At 43.6% G+C, this 16,943-nt stretch overlaps 1 protein-coding gene across 2 annotated transcripts in view; it reads left to right on the top strand.

The window, feature by feature from the left end:
* SULT1C2 (sulfotransferase family 1C member 2) overlaps positions 1-13,693 on the top strand; it is a 29,182-nt gene extending 15,489 nt beyond the window's left edge. For both annotated transcript variants that reach the window (XM_025462754.3, XM_049115380.1), the window contains exons 4-8: positions 5,012-5,109; positions 9,460-9,586; positions 10,037-10,131; positions 10,264-10,444; positions 11,563-13,693. In XM_025462754.3, the coding sequence (XP_025318539.1) occupies positions 5,012-5,109; positions 9,460-9,586; positions 10,037-10,131; positions 10,264-10,444; positions 11,563-11,672 (611 nt within the window). In that variant the 3' untranslated portion in view covers positions 11,673-13,693. The remainder of the gene's footprint in view (positions 1-5,011; positions 5,110-9,459; positions 9,587-10,036; positions 10,132-10,263; positions 10,445-11,562) is intronic.
* The last annotated feature ends 3,250 nt before the right edge of the window (positions 13,694-16,943 follow it).

Here is a 16,943-nt window from a genome sequence, read left to right as displayed (position 1 = left end):
GACCCCTGCTCTGAACTACCTGTGGGGCTCTGACCCCACACACAGGGTCAGAGCCCCACAGCACTGCCTGCTTAACTGTGATCCCACTTTGGCAGAGTCAATATGTGTAAAAAGGTTAGAGCAGTACCTGGGACAGAGTAGATCTTATTTAAGTGTTAAGTATTACTGACCACCTCTTAGGCTAAATCCTTTGCCCCACAAAAGCATGTGTTCCCTGAAGCATCCAAGCCCAGTGTTTGATCTCACTTCTACATCCCACACCTGCCACCATTGTCTTACCTCTGACAATTTGGGGGATTAAAGAGAGGGGAAAAAAAGCCTAAGCATGATTTCTAGTGAGGATTCTTGACAGTGGGGAGCAAAGTATCCAGTCACTAAGTTATCATAAGAAACAGGATAGAACTTATCTCAAGGCAATGCCAGGAGCTGCAGAATTCAAGAAAAGTCGATAACCAAGAACCGAGCATGGCACATCATATACAAACCAAGATAGTTTCTTAAAAATCAAAGTGCCTCATGTCCAAAGAGATGACAAGCAGTTAAGGCTTTACAGTCTTTCCATCCAGGCAGTGGTTTTATTTCAGAGTACATGATCCCTGCCATCAAAGGCAAGGACTTACCATTAGGAGGGTAGGATGGTTGTCCAAATAGACTGATGGGAGCTGGTCAAGTATACTGACCACACTCAGAGGATTCAGGAGTGGACGAACACTGCTGGATATAGTGCAAGTTTGTGTCCCACATAGCGAATCTCCCTCCCAGGCCTCCTTCCACTCCCCCTGCCCCCCACACTACCACCACCTACAGCTAGAGAGCTGTTTGACATCAAAGGTATTGCAGGGCTGACCTAATGAGAGCAGGGCTGGGAAGAAAGAATATATAGATGAGATCTAGGAATAACCCTTTCAGCTCAACAAGCATTTATACTACAGGCCCTAGGCTGTACTTATAAGACTCTACACCTCCACTTGCCCTCAATAATCCATGGTCCAATGGAGGAGACAAATGCAGACCATATGATGACAAGCAGTGGGTATGTTGGGTGGAGTTAGCATAGGACTTCATAGGACTTCACCATTGGCAGGGTAAAGAATGGGCCTGAAGACCAATGCCTGGGAAGGTGACACCTGCAGTTACAAGCTGCTACTGCTATTGCTGTGTCTCTCCTGCCAGACTGCAAGTTCCTCACGCAGATGATGAGAGCCAAAAATGACTCCCTTGGCCCCCTTCCTTCATGGGTCAGGCTCAGGAATCAACTCTGTGGCTTGAGGTGTGTTCACGGACACTCTCTCCTGCGCTTCTCAACCCCAACCCTAAGGCTGAGCACTCATGTCAGTGACAAAGGAATAAGGCCACCCAACCAGCTCCTCTGAGGTACTGATGTGAGAGAGAGAGAGAGAGAGAGAGAGAGAGATGTATAATTTACCTGAACCTCTGAAAAAAGACATTCGTGGATGCTCCATGTAAAGCCCTAAACCCACAAAATTTCTGTCTGCTATAGGGGTTCTTCAGCAGCAAACTTTGAAACTGGAGCTGGGTCAAGCCTGCTGGGAGAGTTGCATGTAGGAGGAGGAAAGCCTAAGCGTACCAGCCTCCTTCCCACATAGAGGTCATTGGGCCCCAGAACTAAGGGGCAAACATGCTCAGGTCATCACAACCTCTCTCTCTCTTCTTCCTTCTCACCTCTCTGTCCTGTACTCCCTCTGCACTTGGGCCTCTGGAAAGCCCCATTAGTTTCTTGCCTGGCTATACATTTAAAGGCTGTTTGTAGTGTTTCAATCAGATTTTGCATGTGTTTTATAACAGGACAGGTCTTCATAGTGTCCAGGCCACCATACTACTAGCAGTGGAAGTGTCTGGAGAGACTCTTAAAGAACAAATGGGACCAACCAGGTGCCCAGAGACATAGACAAGAAGGAAGGGGCCTGGAGCAGCAGGATGAATGTAGATAGCTCTGAAGGGGAACATGTGAGCAGGAGACATGACAGAACATGAGGAAGGGAGCTAGAGACAGGACAGTTTTACACGTCTTGCTAAGGAATATAAACTTTAAGTATAAACCAGTGGTTTTAAAAAATAAATAAATAAATAAACCAGTGGTTTTCCAATTTTTCTTTTCAGTACCAGGATTTTTTTATTTAAAAAAAAATTGTTGGGGCCCTGTCATCCAACAATTCCACCTCTGGGTATATGCCCAAAAGAACTAAAAAACAGAGACTGGAAAAGATAACTTGCACACTCGTGTTTATGACAGCATTATTCACAACAGCCATGGATGGAATCAACCAAAGTGTCCATGACAGATGAACAGATAAGTAAAATGTGATACATACATGCAATGAAAGACTATTCAGCCTTAAAAAGGAAGGAAGTTCTAACACTGGCTACAACATGAATAAACCTTGAGGATATTATGCTAAGTGGAATAAGCCAATCACAAAAAAAGATGAACACTGTATGATTCCACTTTTATGAGGTAGCCAGAGTAGTCATAGAATCAGAAAGAATAGTGGCTGCCAGCGGCTGGGGGAGGGTGGAATGGGGACTTAGTGTTTAACAGGAATGGAGTTTCAATTTTGCAACATGGAGAGTTCTGTAGGCTTCTTGCACAACAGTATGAATGCACTTAGCACTACTGAACTGGACTCTTTAAAAGGATTAAGATGGCAAATTTTACTTTATATGTATTTTACTACAATTTTTTAAAACTACTAGGGATTCCCAACATATAAAATAAGCAAAATCAAAAATGACCAGAATGAAGCACATCCTTTCAACTCCACTTTGAATCCAGCCTCTTAAACACATAGCTTGGGGAGCAAATGTGAAAAACCACCTTGAGTATGGAAGGTTTCCAAACAAGAGTCACGTGGTCTGAGCTGCTCAAAAGCAGCAACAATCTGAAAGCACCAGGGAGCATTTACATTTTCAAGTGTAGGTAACAAGACCAGTTCCAGACCTACTCCCTCCTAGGGTGAAGGGCCTTGTCTTCCTCCTCTTTACTGTGATCTGCAGAGATTCTTGCTCCTCCCAAAGCCGGGGATAATAACCAAAGCCGTAATGCTCATACAGACCACGTGGACAATTTATATCAGCAAGAGGGCAGTTTGGACTAAGTGACCTTACCTGGGATCCAGCTTTTTACAAGTCAAACATAACAACAGCACTCTCAAGATGTCTGTCAGGGGCATCTCCTTCACACCTTTCTTTCTACCCCCCTTGCCCATCTTTGGAAAACCAACCACTCACTGGAGTACTCAGGGATGAAGAGATGTGGAAAGCCAGTGTAGAAGGTTGCTTCAGAGCTTAACTTGTTGATACACATTTACAATAAAATGCTTCTTTATTACCAGGTTTGTTTCCCTCCTACATTCCAGCAGCCTTTCTGACCCTTCATATAGAGGCATTTTTCCCATCAACTACATATCAGGGTCCAAATTCAGTGTGTCCCTGGACAACATCAATGTACTCCAGATCCTTGGGGCTGATTCATTTCTCATAACTAACTCTGTTCACTTTGCATAAGCCTGTGATTCCACTAGAATGGAAGCTTCTTAGAGAAAAGGAGCATGTCTTCTTTAACTTTTCCTTTCTGCTGTATTAGACTCAGACCCCAAATCCAACATGTGTCTGACCGCGGCTGGGGGGTCCTTCACACCAACAACAGACTGTCTATGACACCAGCCATGTGTCCTACAATTCAACTCAAATCTGACACTACCTACCTGCAGATGGTATCAGATCTCACAGGTGAAGTGCTCACGAAACTGCTCTCCCTGCACTTTAGGTGCCAACTGCAAGTAGTAGATTCCCAGGTTACCCACAACTTCTGTCCAACTTGACTACTAATCAGGTGTTCCCACAACCCTCTCTTTGGCTAGATGGAAGAGACACCTCAGACAAACCATAGGGAGAGGACTCGAAGCTTCTATGCCTTCTTCAGGCACCATCCTCCCCAATCTCATGTTCATCAACCCAGGAGCTCTCAAACCCTGGACTTTGGGGATTTAATGGAGCTTCATCACACAGGCATGATCTATCATTTATTTCATTTTCAGCCCTTCTCCCCAATTTGGAGAAAATTCCAAGCTTCTAATCATGGTTGGTTTTGCTGGTGACCAGCCCCCATCCAGGAACCTCCCCCCTGGAGTCACTTCATTAGAATAGGACACACCTGGGGCACCTGGATGGTTCAGTCAGTTGAGTGGCTGACCAGATTTCGGCTGGGGTCATGATCTCAGGTCGTCAGCTTGAACCCTGCATCAGGTCTGTGCTGAGCAGGGAGTCTGCTTGGAATTCTCTCTCTCTCTCTCTCTCTCTCTCTCTCTCACCATCCACTCCTCTCCCTGATGATGCATGTGCACAGTCTCTTACTCTCTCTCAAATAAGTAAATAAATCCTCAAAAAAAAAATAAAGAACAGGACACCCCTATACCCAAACAACAGGGGTTTCAGGAACTCTCTGCCAAGAAGCAGGGGCAGAAACAAATATAAATTTTCTATTATCTCACATCGCTTAACCTCAGTCTATGCAATGATTGCACAGAGCGGGTGCCCAGTCAGTGTTTTAGAGTACAGAGTGGAAATCACGACTCACATGCCATGAAGTACATGTGTTTTTAGAGATGAAACAAATGACTAACACGTAGGTCAGGTACATGGCAGCCTACTGCAGACATGCAGGGATGGGCGCTATCTAGAAGGCAAGAAAGACTTGCACTCTGGTCCCCTTGGCTCTGCCACAACAAGACCTAGCTTGTCCATTCTCAGCTTTCATCTCCTCATCCTTAAAGTGGCATATTAATTGAAGCTCCCTTCCAGTTCTCTAGCTGTAGAAGTCTACAAAAGTGGTAGTCATCTCAATAATCTCATTATGAAATCAAAAAGGAAAGTCAAGAGATAAGCAGAAAAAGGGAAGGGAGGTGTTAGGACATTCTGGACAGAGCCCAAAATATAAGTTTCCCATGCAATGCTTGTACTATGCAGATGTTTCCTCTTGATTTACTTAAAGGGGTGGAAAAGGCCAACGCAATGCCCTCTCCACGGATACTAAGGACTCACCTTCCAACTCAGCTGTTGCCTCCATCTTTCTGGGAAAACAACTGCAAGGTAAGACAGCAACAGCTTCCCTGGGGACAGGCAGGAAACTGGGGCCTCCTGGGAGCAAACCATCCAGTCCCTAACTCACAACAGTGTCATTATATTTACTCTTCCACCATCTCTGATGTATTAACTGTTGATAAGCAGGAAAATAAAATGTAAAGTTCTATCTATACTCAGCAGGATATTCACCTGAAGGATTTCAAACAAGACATGAAGGCAAAAGCCAGACTGAATTTTTGGTATGAACTGGAGACACTGAGTGTTCAGAGTGACGCAAGGGTGTGAGCAATTAAGAGAAGAAACAGAGCAGAGAAGAAAAACTGAGGAGAAAGAAAAAAAAAAAACCCTAAATATTGTTTAAAAGGGTGGAGCAATGTTTCTTAAAGGGAGCCTTGGCTCTGGCCTCTCACAAAATCTGGGCTCTGTATTTATTCTGGGACTTTATTTATTCTGCACTCCAGTGCCTAGTCAGCTCCTGGCACAAAGAGGACATTCAGATGCTGAATGACAGCAAGTGAGTGGCTGTAGAGTGAATGGAGGTGAGGGGAGAAACTGAGGTGTCAGCCAACACTGGTAAGAAAGTTTTCTCCAAAGTGGGAATAAAGGGGACAAAGGACTAACATGGGTGTATTTCTAGGGAACAGTAGCAATCACGGGAGTCCTTTCAGCCCAGTTGTCTCAGGGAACAAGAATCTCCACTTCTGGATTATAGCCAGCTAAGTACCCTGAGAGCTTCTGTACGAAACACCTTGCAATAATACATAACACACGACAAGTTTCCTTGTAAATGTGTCACTGAGATCCAGAGAGAGGAAAGGAAATCTCTAAGCTCCTCAATGAAAAGGAGAGGTCACTGAGCCTGGAGCTGTGCTGCAGGTATTTGACGACCTGAAGAAGCCAGCAGCGTGGGATTCATGGCTTGGGTCTCATGGAGTCAAAGAATGAATCTCAAGGACACAGGAGAATGAGCAAAGCGATAGACGTCTATTAAGCAGAGATACAGAGCAAGCTCTCAGAAGCGAGCGGGGTCCTGACAGGGTTGCCACCAAGGGCTTGTAGTGGGAGCTTTTATTGAGAACCTAGCCTGGGAGCCCATGGCCTTGAGATTCTTGTGCTGTCTTGGTTTGAGGAGGGATATTGATAACACCTTAATGATTTATTTCTTTGTGGTCTGGGGAGTTTCTGTGATTACTTAGTAACTATCAAAGGGGGACACTCCCTAACATTTTGGAGCTGGGAAGCCAGGTTTATCTTTTTTCCTGTTTTTGCTGCTGTATCTCTGTTTCCTTGGGATGGGTGGGAGACTGACTCTGGGGCCTCTCAATGGCCTTGGCATTTATGGGAACCCACAGATCTATGGGAGCCTGACTTTGGGCCTTTCCCTTATCTTTCCCTGCCTAGCCCCATCTGCCCCTAACTCATTCCTACATCAGCTGCACTGGGTCAAAGCCCAGAGCAGAAGGTATCAGAAAAGTGAGGAACCAAAGCTGGGACAGTTGAAGGGCCTCATCCTCAATGGGTGGATGGAGGGGGCCAAGGCCGAACCGAGGAAACCTCTCTGTCTTCACCTGGGCTCTCAGCTGCTCTGAAAATGTGTGGCCATAGTCCTCCTGTCTCAAGGAAGGAGGTTCAATGTTATAATTCTTGCATTGTCCAAGAAGCCCCATGCTGAGAAACTAGCATAAGGTGGTTCCCATTGCCAGCCTCCCCAGGATGACCTGCAGAAACAAACACTGGGGGACGTAACTCCAGCATGGGCCACAATGGCCTGCTTGAGCTCACCACCTCACATTAAAAAATAAGGAAAGGGGGATCCCTGGGTGGCGCAGCGGTTTAGCACCTGCCTTTGGCCCAGGGCGCGATCCTGGAGACCCGGGATCGAATCCCACGTCAGGCTCCCGGTGCATGGAGCCTGCTTCTCCCTCTGCCTATGTCTCTGCCTCTCTCTCTCTCTGTGTGTGACTATCATAAATAAATGAAAAAAAAATTAAAAAAAAAAATTATAAAAAAAAAAAAAAAAAAAAAAAGGAAAGGAACAAGCCAGCAAGAGAAAGTCTGCAAAAAGCACAAACAGCAGGGGTAGACCTCGAGGACTTCAGATATAGAAATGTAAGAATGTTGAAGTTGTGTGAGTAAATGAAAGATTGAATCAAACATAAAAGAAATAAGATACTATTTTTAAGATAGAATTTTTTTTACTAAAGTAAATAAATAAATAGGATTTCTGTAACTGAAACAATATATAAGCATTTGCTACAAAAATTCAACCATAGGTCTCTGGTTTGCCAGCACCTGGGGTGACTCTCCCTCAGGGACTGGGGAGGGCACAGTGCCACAGGCATGGAGGGGCCGCCGAGCCTCAGACGGACCACCAAGGCCCCAAGGGGGCCAGGGCACCAGGGCTGGTTAGAGAGCTTCATGAGTGGCAGGGTGGCCATGGAGACAGAGACCCTGCTGTGGGTGAGGGAGGAGGAGCCCTGTCCCACGTCATCTACACACTTGCTTCTTGGTCTCCTGTGCAGTAGGACCCCATCTCCCAGTCTGCACCTGCAGAACTGACTTCCTCCCTCTGTCTCTGCATTTGTGGACTTCAGCTTCATCACCACCATCTCTGCTTTACAAAGATACAAAGCACCAGTCTTAGAGATTAAGATCGTGTTCCTAGCACCCGAACCAGCAGCACAAAACTGGTAGTAGAACCCAAGCCCTGACGATCAAATTTCCTCTCAGTGTTTGTGGGATGTGAGATTGCCATGAAAATAATTTTTGTTGCCACTTACTGTCATGCATCCTTCACAGAAAGTGTTATTGATCACCTGTGGCTATTTCACATTGGTTTCTTAGTTCTTTTCTTTCTAGTCCTTTCCATTTCTGGATTTAAAAACTAACAAAAAAAATAGTAATACATTAACACAAATTCAACAACAGGTAAAATGCAGAATAGACATAGCAGAAGAGAGAATTGGTGAACTTGCAGGGGGAAATGGGAAGAAGTTTTGAGGAGAGAGCCTTGTGGTTTGAGGTGAGAAATACGAGAGGAAGATTGATAAAATGAATATCAAGCAGTAATGAAGCCTCACACCTGAAAAGCACCAGGGTCCATCAGGAGGCAGAGGGAGCAAGGGTAAAATGTGGGCAAGAGTCTTTATTGTAGTTTTTGATGGAAGGAATGGGTGAGATAGGTAATCAGGCTTAGGACTGGGTACTTTGGGTGATTTCTGGAGATGCTGGGACATAGGGACTGCCCCTGGTTATATGGTCCTGGCCCTGGGGTGATTAGAGCAGAAGGATTGTGACCCAAAGCATGAAAGCCCAATAAGGGAGATAAAGGCTCCGGACTGGTTGCCTTACATGCAAAAAATGAGCTTGATAGTGAGTTGTCACTATCTGTAGTAACCGGCTAAACCTGGCAAAAGCAATCCCTCTAAGGTCAGCAAGGCCCCAGGATGTCAGAGTATCAGAATGCAGAAAATGTCACTATTGACATTTTAGGCCAGAAAATTCTTTTGAGGGAGTTGGGGTGAGGGGCTCGCCTGAGTATTATAGAATGTTGAGCAGCATCCCTGGTCTCCACTCATTAGATGCCAGTAGAACTACCACCCCCAGTTGTGACAACCAAAAATACCTCCAGACGTTGCCATAGGTTGCCTAGTGTGCAAAATCATTGCCAGTTTTAGGGTTAAAAAAAAAAAACAGCATCACTATGAAATGACTAGTTATAGATCTGAGGTGGCTGGCCAGTCAACAAGGCCAGCTTGGGATTGATGCATCAGAATTTGAGTGGAGTACGTAGCACTCACAATGAGATCAAAGGTCAAATTAGGTTAAAGTGGGAGGGTAGAAAGATACAAGTTGTAGTCAAAATGAAACAGGATGCTTTGTAGAGCAGGAGTTGAGTGATTTGAGATGAAAATAATAGAGCTGATGAGAACAGGAGAAAAATAAGAACATGAAGCCATTCCGATTTTCCAGGACATGGAGATGAAGGTATTAGGAGGATCATCAGCAAGCACGTGGAAGTTTCTGTCTCATGGTAGTTCATAGTTGCTAGAGAAGGATTGGACCCTGACAACTAAAAGGGCAATCAGGAGTCAGGCTACTTACCAGGACTGAGTTTGGAATAAAGAGGAGAATCAGCAGAGAAACAGGGACAGCCAGAGGAAGACGAGGTCATAGGTCAAGTGGAATCAACAGAGAAGCAAGAACAGCCAGAGGAGGAAGAGGTCACCAGCCAAATTGAACTGCCAGCACAGGAGAACTGAACCAAATGTGCAAAGCATGAAATTCACCTGAGTGAATTCTGTGAAAATTCACTTTTCATACCATCTTTTACTCACCTCTCTTCTTAACCCAAAGTTCCTTTATGTAGCTCGAAATGCCAAAGACTGCATGGTTTCCTACTACCATTTCCAAAGGATGAATCAAATGCTTCCTGACCCTGGTACCTGGGAAGAATATTTTGAAACCTTCATCAGTGGAAAAGGTAAAGAATAATCCTTCACATCTTTGCATGCCCACTCCATGTAGGGTCAGTCTAGGAATCAAGCATAGCATTTTGAGTCCTGAGAAGCTTATGTTCCTCCTTAGGCATGTCCTACCTCAGACTGGGACTTGGAGGCGCAGGGTGGCTGAGCTCAGAATGAATACCCCCAGTCCCAGCAAATATCTCTCACCCAATCTGAAAGGCTTTATGCTAGGTCACTTGACCTGTAGAGTCACCCTCCTTCCAAAGGGTATCCTTGTGCTGATATCAGGGCATATATGATTATACACAATAAATAGGAAGCCACGTTAGGTAGCATGTTGGGATAAATTACCCCGAGGCTGTACCATACCACGTCACCCTCCAACTTAAACACATGTGGACTCAGGACATATCTGAGGCTTTGAATGATCCTTTTGCAGACTGTTCTGTTTCCTGTGTCTGTTACAGTGGGCTGGGGTTCCTGGTATGACCATGTGAAGGGATGGTGGGAGATAAAAGACAGATACCAGATTCTCTTCCTCTTCTATGAGGACATAAAACAGGTGAGTAAAAGCCCTTCAGAAGGACTGCTCCAGGCTGTCTCAGGGCTGTGCTTCTGGGAGGGACATCCTGAAGAATTTAAGTGCCATCCTGATACCTCCTTCCACTCCAATGTGATGTTATTATCACCACAGGACCCAAAGCATGAAATTCAGAAAGTCATGCAGTTCATGGGAAAGAACCTGGATGAAACAGTGCTGGATAAAATTGTTCAGGAGACATCATTTGAGAAAATGAAAGAAAATCCCATGGTGAATCGTTCCACGGTTCCTAAATCTATCCTGGACCAGTCCATTTCCCCCTTCATGAGAAAAGGTTTGTGTGGCCTCCAATACTGTATAAATACAAGTATAAATGAAACACTCAGTTTGTCTAGTAATATGCTGTCTGCTTCTTAGCAAGGAGATGTTAGGTTTTATTAATTTCAAGAAAAAATATTTGGCTTATTAGGAACAATTTACCACTAATAAGATGGGGATTTGATCCTGGGTGGCTCCCAACACAAGGGGCTTTTTAGAAGGAGTCATGTACAGGTGTAAGGGAAATGTGGTCTCACAGGTAGTTAAAAGCAGGAGCCACTGTTGGTCCAGACCTCATGGGGATCCCTGAATCTCAGGGACAGGACCTCAGCAGTAGGGGGGTACAGCTCTTTGCCCAAAGTCCCCACCACTTAAAGGACTCAGCTGCCCTCCACATGTCTGCCACGAGTCCTTCCTCCATTGATCAGCTTCCCATCTCTCTACCAATTACACCTTTTTCCTACTTTCTATCTTCTGTTGACTCAGCTTCTGCTCTCAGCTTGGTCTTGATCATGGCCCAGACATGCTCTACATCATGACTTCCAACTATAACTACCGTTGAGCACTGCCTCATTCTTTTAATATTTCTTAGTTTCCAATTCCCAAAAGAGGAATTCTAATTGCCCCAGCTAATATTTTTTTGAGAAAAAAAAACATTCTCATCTTTCAAAAGTTCCATCTCATGGCCCTTTCCAGTCTATCTTCACTCTCAGATACAACCACCATTATAATTTCTATCACTACAGATTGATTTAGCCTGTTCTTTGACTTCATATAAATGAAATCATACAGTATGTACCTTCTTGTGCCTTGTGTCTGTCACTCAATGTAACATTTTGATATTCCTCCATGGGGCTATAACAGTAGTTCCTTTTCATTTCTGTGCAGTGGTCTATTATGTGAATATACCACAGGTGGGGTCAAGGCACCAGCGCCTTTGTGCCTTGGCATCAATAGTATCCTTGAGCTAGGAGCCCACCCCCTGCACAGAGCACCCCAGGGCCCTTCTCAGAACTGAGAGCTGCAGTGGATGGGTATGCATTCAAGGGGAAGTGGAACAAGGCAGGAGTGTTTTATGGCCACAGAAACTTTCTGTCAGAGTGACACCTGCATCTCGATTTTTTCCTTTTCTAGGAACTGTGGGGGATTGGAAAAACCACTTCACTGTGGCTCAGAATGAGAGATTTAATGAAATCTATAGGCAAAAGATGGAAGGAAGCTCAATACATTTCACAGAACTCTGAGCAAGACATACATAGAAAGTCCTTCAGCCCAGCCAGAGTATCTCTGAAAGCATTTTGTAAAGTACACAATTATGGTACCACTGAACCTGTGATTACTATGTACTAGCTTTATTTTTTTAGAAGGATCATGTCTAATGCTTATTTTCTCAACCATTCTTTCCAAAGTAAGAAATAAAGAGGCTTATTCAACAAAGTAAAATATAAGACTTGAATACTGCAAGGATTCTTTAGGTCTCCATCATTCTGGAAAGTTCATCCTTGTTTTTTAGTCTGTAATATACCTTGGGCATAAATATGAAAATATTAGTTTCTATCTATTTTGATAATATGGAATCTCCAACATCTGTCTTGGCCATTCAAACTAGCTGTGCTAGTTTGTGGGGTTCCACCTGATTACCATGAAAGGGACACTCTGAGGGCAGTTCTGATGCAGTCTACTCTGTGAAAACATGTCCCAAGTGCCATCCCTGGTGGTGAGGAAGGAAAGGGAAAGGCACGGAGGGAGAGGCCAGAAGACCAAACACTGATAAGGAGTCATAGTGCTTAATTTCAGAAACAGAAGGGGTGTCCATTCTGGAGCCTGAGTTATATCCTGGTAAAAGCAGAAAACACAGACAGAGGAGCGCAGCACCAACAAAGTCAGCCCAGGCATGGTTGTCAGACTTGGAGATAGTCTTTTCTGCAACGTTGTGCCCTCTAGAGGCCAACGTTACCAAGCTACGTGCCCTTTTCACTGGTTTCCCATACTTATCCTGCTGAAGCCCTGTTGCTTCATATTTGTTGATTTACTTGTCTATTTCTCCCACCGGAATGTAAATTCTTTACCATTTGGTTCCATGTCTTATTCAACATCTCACTCCCAGTATGCAATGCAATGCATGGTACATAACAAGTGTTCTGCAAGTACTTGGTAACAAGCAAATGAATGCATAGATGAATAACTACAAGAAGGTAGGCACATTTCAGATTACAAATTCCCAACTTTGAGTCCCAACTAGTCGCATTCCAAAGCTAAGGGCAGTAGGTGCTCCTGCTTCACCCGAGGGGAAGGCAATAAGAGGTTAAATTAAGCCCAAATACAATTCTGACTGCTTTTTATTATCACCCACCTCTAGCAGCTCTAAACAATGTCAGTGATAAAAAATACTCTGTGGTGAAGGAGAAGGATCTTCTATTAGCCCTAAATTCTATTTATTTTTATCTACATTTTTTAGATGGGGGTGCAAAGAGAGAGGAGAGAGAATACCAAGTAGGTTCCATGCCCAGTACAGAGACCACCGTAGGACTCCATCCTACAACCCTAAGAGCATGGCCTGAGCCAAAATCAAGAGTTGGATGCATAACTAACAGTTACTCAGGTGCCTTCTTGACCCTAAATTCTAAGCAATTGCTTGGTCACTACCACGTTTTAATCATACATATATAACTTCAAATTAGCGCCTTCTAATTGTGTAAAAAAAGCTGTCTATATCCCCCACATTTGGCAATTTTAGATTGTAAATTTTTTTTTGCTGTTTGGTTTCATGTCTGTTTACATCTGTATGGAAGTTAATTCAGAGAACACCCAAGCACAGAGACAGCTTCTGTAACTGACACACAGATGCAACTAGGCCTGCTTCCTCAGGGTAAGCTCATTACAGCTCAGGATCCTTCAGGCTCCCTTCAGGTACAATTTGCGTCCCTGTTGTGTATGAACATCCCTGTGTTTAAACAGTAGTAGATTCAGAACAAACACTGATAGCATAGTTATTATAAGAATGAAGAAGCAAATTTTGAATTTCTTCAATTCTATCATGCTTTGTGACTCCTTGGAGTTTTTGTTTGTATTCAAAATTTAAAACGGTGAAATTTTAAAAAATGGGAACTGCAAGGTATAAAATTTTTGTTTAATAAGTGCAGAGTTTTGTTGTTACTGGAAATAGTTTGCTAATTTTGAATATCTGTAAATGGAAATTTACTCTCTTCTCTAATTATTAGTAATGGTTTTAAAACTCAAGAATGAATAAAGAGAATGAACATCACCTCAGTGGTATGATTCAGTAATTGAATTGTACAGGAAATGTAGTTCATCTTTAGGAACAGGACGAAATTTCCTGTCCCCCCTCCCTCCACCCCACCAAGAGAATACTTATAGAGATTTTCAACAGTAGAAAACCATGGTAAAACTGTGAGGGATTCTGGGATGCCTGCATGGCTCAGCAGTTGAGCACCCGCCTTTGGCTCAGGGTGTGATCCTGGATTCCCGGGTTCGAGTCCCACATCGGGCTCCTTGCAGGGAGCCTGCTTTTCCCTCTGCCTGTGTCTCTGTCTTTGCATGTGTGTCTCTCATGAATAAATAACAATGAGACCTATTCTTAGGTCTCCGATGAACCGTTTCAGAGTGTGCTCCCACTCTGCTTTGTTATGATGTAATAAAATAGAAATTACAGTGCCTCGGCTAGAATCAACAGCACTGTAAGTGAAATCATACCCCATCCTCTCTTTCCAGTGAGGTATTTCCTTCCTAGCCAGCTGACAGCTAGAACCACCCCAAATCAGACAAGCTTGTACATTTCTGAACATCTCTAGTGAGACAACCTACATCAACTAAAATAAAATATTTTGCCCTCTCTTTGTTATTTTTATCTTAGAATACCATCTCCTAGTGGCCACAGAGCAGAAAGGCCAAATTCAACACCCCAAAATGGATGATGTGCAGGGAATTTTGCTGACCAAAGCCATGTATGCCTCTTGAGACAAAATACAGCACTTCCAGCTGGGCCTAATGATCTCATTGCCACATATCTTTTTTTTTTTTACTTAATTTTTTATTAGTTTTGGATAGTGGAGCCTTAATCCATTTTTTTAATGAATTTATTTTTTATTGGTGTTCAATTTACCAACATACAGAATAACACCCAGTGCTCATCCCTCCAAGTGCCCCCCTCAGTGCCCATCACCCACTCACCCCCATCCCCGCCCTCCTCCCCTTCCACCACCCCTAAGTTTGTTTCCCAGAGTTAGGAGTCTCTCATGTTCTGTCTCCCTTTCTGATATTTCCCACACATTTCTTCTCCCTTCCCTTATATTCCCTTTCTATTATTTATATTCCCCAAATGAATGAGAACATATAATGTTTGTCCTTCTCCAATTGACTTACTTCACTCAGCATAATACCCTCCAGTTCCATCCACGTTGAAGCAAATGGTGGGTATTTGTCGTTTCTAATGGCTGAGGAATATTCCATTGTATATATAAACCACATCTTCTTTATCCATTCATCTTTCGATGGACACCGAGGCTCCTTTCACAGTTTGGCTATTGTGGCCATTGCTGCTAGAAACATCGGGGTGCAGGTGTCCCGGCGTTTCATTGCATCTGTATCTTTGGGGTAAATCCCCAACAGTGCAATTGCTGGGTCATTGCGACATATCTTAACACAAGTGTGCAAAGGTGCTTGGGAAGATAGGAAGGCAGGTTGTGCAAAGCCAAAGAGCACATCTAAGTATCAAGCCTTTACTCACATACCCTCATGTATAACATAGGGTTATTCCTCACTCATGTCACCTCCAATCTCCTGGTTATTCCCATTGGCAGAGCAAGCAACAGCTTGAGTAGTGCTAGGCAATATGCACCCAAACACCAAAGTACTGGCACATATGTATGCATGCACACAAACACATACAGAGTCAGGCAGTATTGTCATCTATCCCTGCCCAGGAGTGAGATGAGTACATGTGAAGTCAGTTTTCCTAAACCTGCTACCTTCTGACCCTGAGCATTCCCTCAGCATGCTTCCTTATAATTTTATTTTATTTTAGATTTTCTCCTCATATCTTCTTACTTCTCTTCCCATTAGCTTTTGATTATGGAAGAGGAAGAAGAGAAAGCAATCGAATTCCTCGTCAGTTGGTGATGTGTATAAAAGAGATAAGAGTGAGGCACCCCACACCCTTGAGAAAATGCTCTAACCCCTCTGGTTTTCATTTCCTTACATACATAATGAGGAAGTGGAAGAGAGTGTTCTAAGATACTTGCATTTATTGTTTTAATAAAAATTTACTGAATTTTACAGTGTGCTAAGCACTGTGCTATGTATGACTAGAGATCTGACGATGAGTAGATAAATAGTCCTTACTCCTAAATATAAGAGAGACTAAGATGTGGATCTGTAGAAAGAGAAAGTCCTGCAGCCTCAGACTCTTCCACTTATAAGCTGTGTGATCTTGGACAAGTTAATTAACTTCTCCAGGCCTCCCATGTTGCCCAGGTCCCCAGTTTGAGCACCTGGGAGGATGGTGGGTTTAGTCTTCCTTGAGGAATTAGGAGGTACCCATGAAATGTGTTAGTGGAGATGGGACCCCAAAGAGACCTCTGGACTAGAGAAGTAAATAAGAGAGTCACCAGACCATGGCCAGGCAGTAAAGCCAGGAGAGAGACTGTGATTGACCATGGAGAGCATACAGATTGAGAAAAAGGCCCTCCTCTGGAAGCAGAGTGCATTGATCAATATTGATCCCAGCTCCCAGTGAAAGGGAAAGGCAAAAAAGCAAGGGCATTGAGAGCACTGGCAAGAGTAGCTGCAGAGATAAAGGCAGAAAGGAGGGACAGACTGGGAGCAAGAGTGGTGACAAAAGGAACTGATGGCAGCAATGTGTTTGGATGAACAGAGGAAAGTGGAATCAACTGTGTCCAGACCACTGACTTGTGGAGGGCAGGCCGTTAGGGAAGAGCATCTCTCTGTGACCCTAGTTCCCAAGACATGCTGGGAGTAAAGTAGTTATTGATAGAGTATTATACTATTAATTATATAAGCAAGACTTCAGAAGGAATGTTTTAACCCAGTTACAACTTATAGGATTAAATGGTACTGGAGTACTCTTGTATGTTCATTATTCTGACACAAATCAACATCTCCAGATGCTTAGTGATAAACTGTGATGTGCACGATAATGCTCTGTTGCTAATTGTAGAGAACATTTTGACTCTATTAAGTAAAATTGGTTAAGATCTCTCCTTGAAAAGATTGATTAGTGCTTATCCTAACTCATCAAATGTAATTTAATGTAATACATTATTGTTTTGAAGCAATTCTGAAGTTTAGCTCATTCTTTAATTTGCATGTCTTCTCTCTCCATTATTCAAATTGGTGAGTTATTCCCAGTTGTTATCAGGTCTTGTAAAGAAGCCCCAGGAATGGCTTGGGTACCATGTTACTGGCTACTTACACACCATAGCAAATCATACTTTGCAATGGAATTTAAAACCCCTTGACCATTAAGCCAATAGGCA

Source organism: Canis lupus, chromosome 10 (genome assembly GCF_003254725.2).
Source record: "Canis lupus dingo isolate Sandy chromosome 10, ASM325472v2, whole genome shotgun sequence".
Classification (NCBI taxonomy): Eukaryota; Metazoa; Chordata; class Mammalia; order Carnivora; family Canidae; genus Canis; species Canis lupus.
This window is presented reverse-complemented; position numbering and strand designations above follow the sequence as displayed.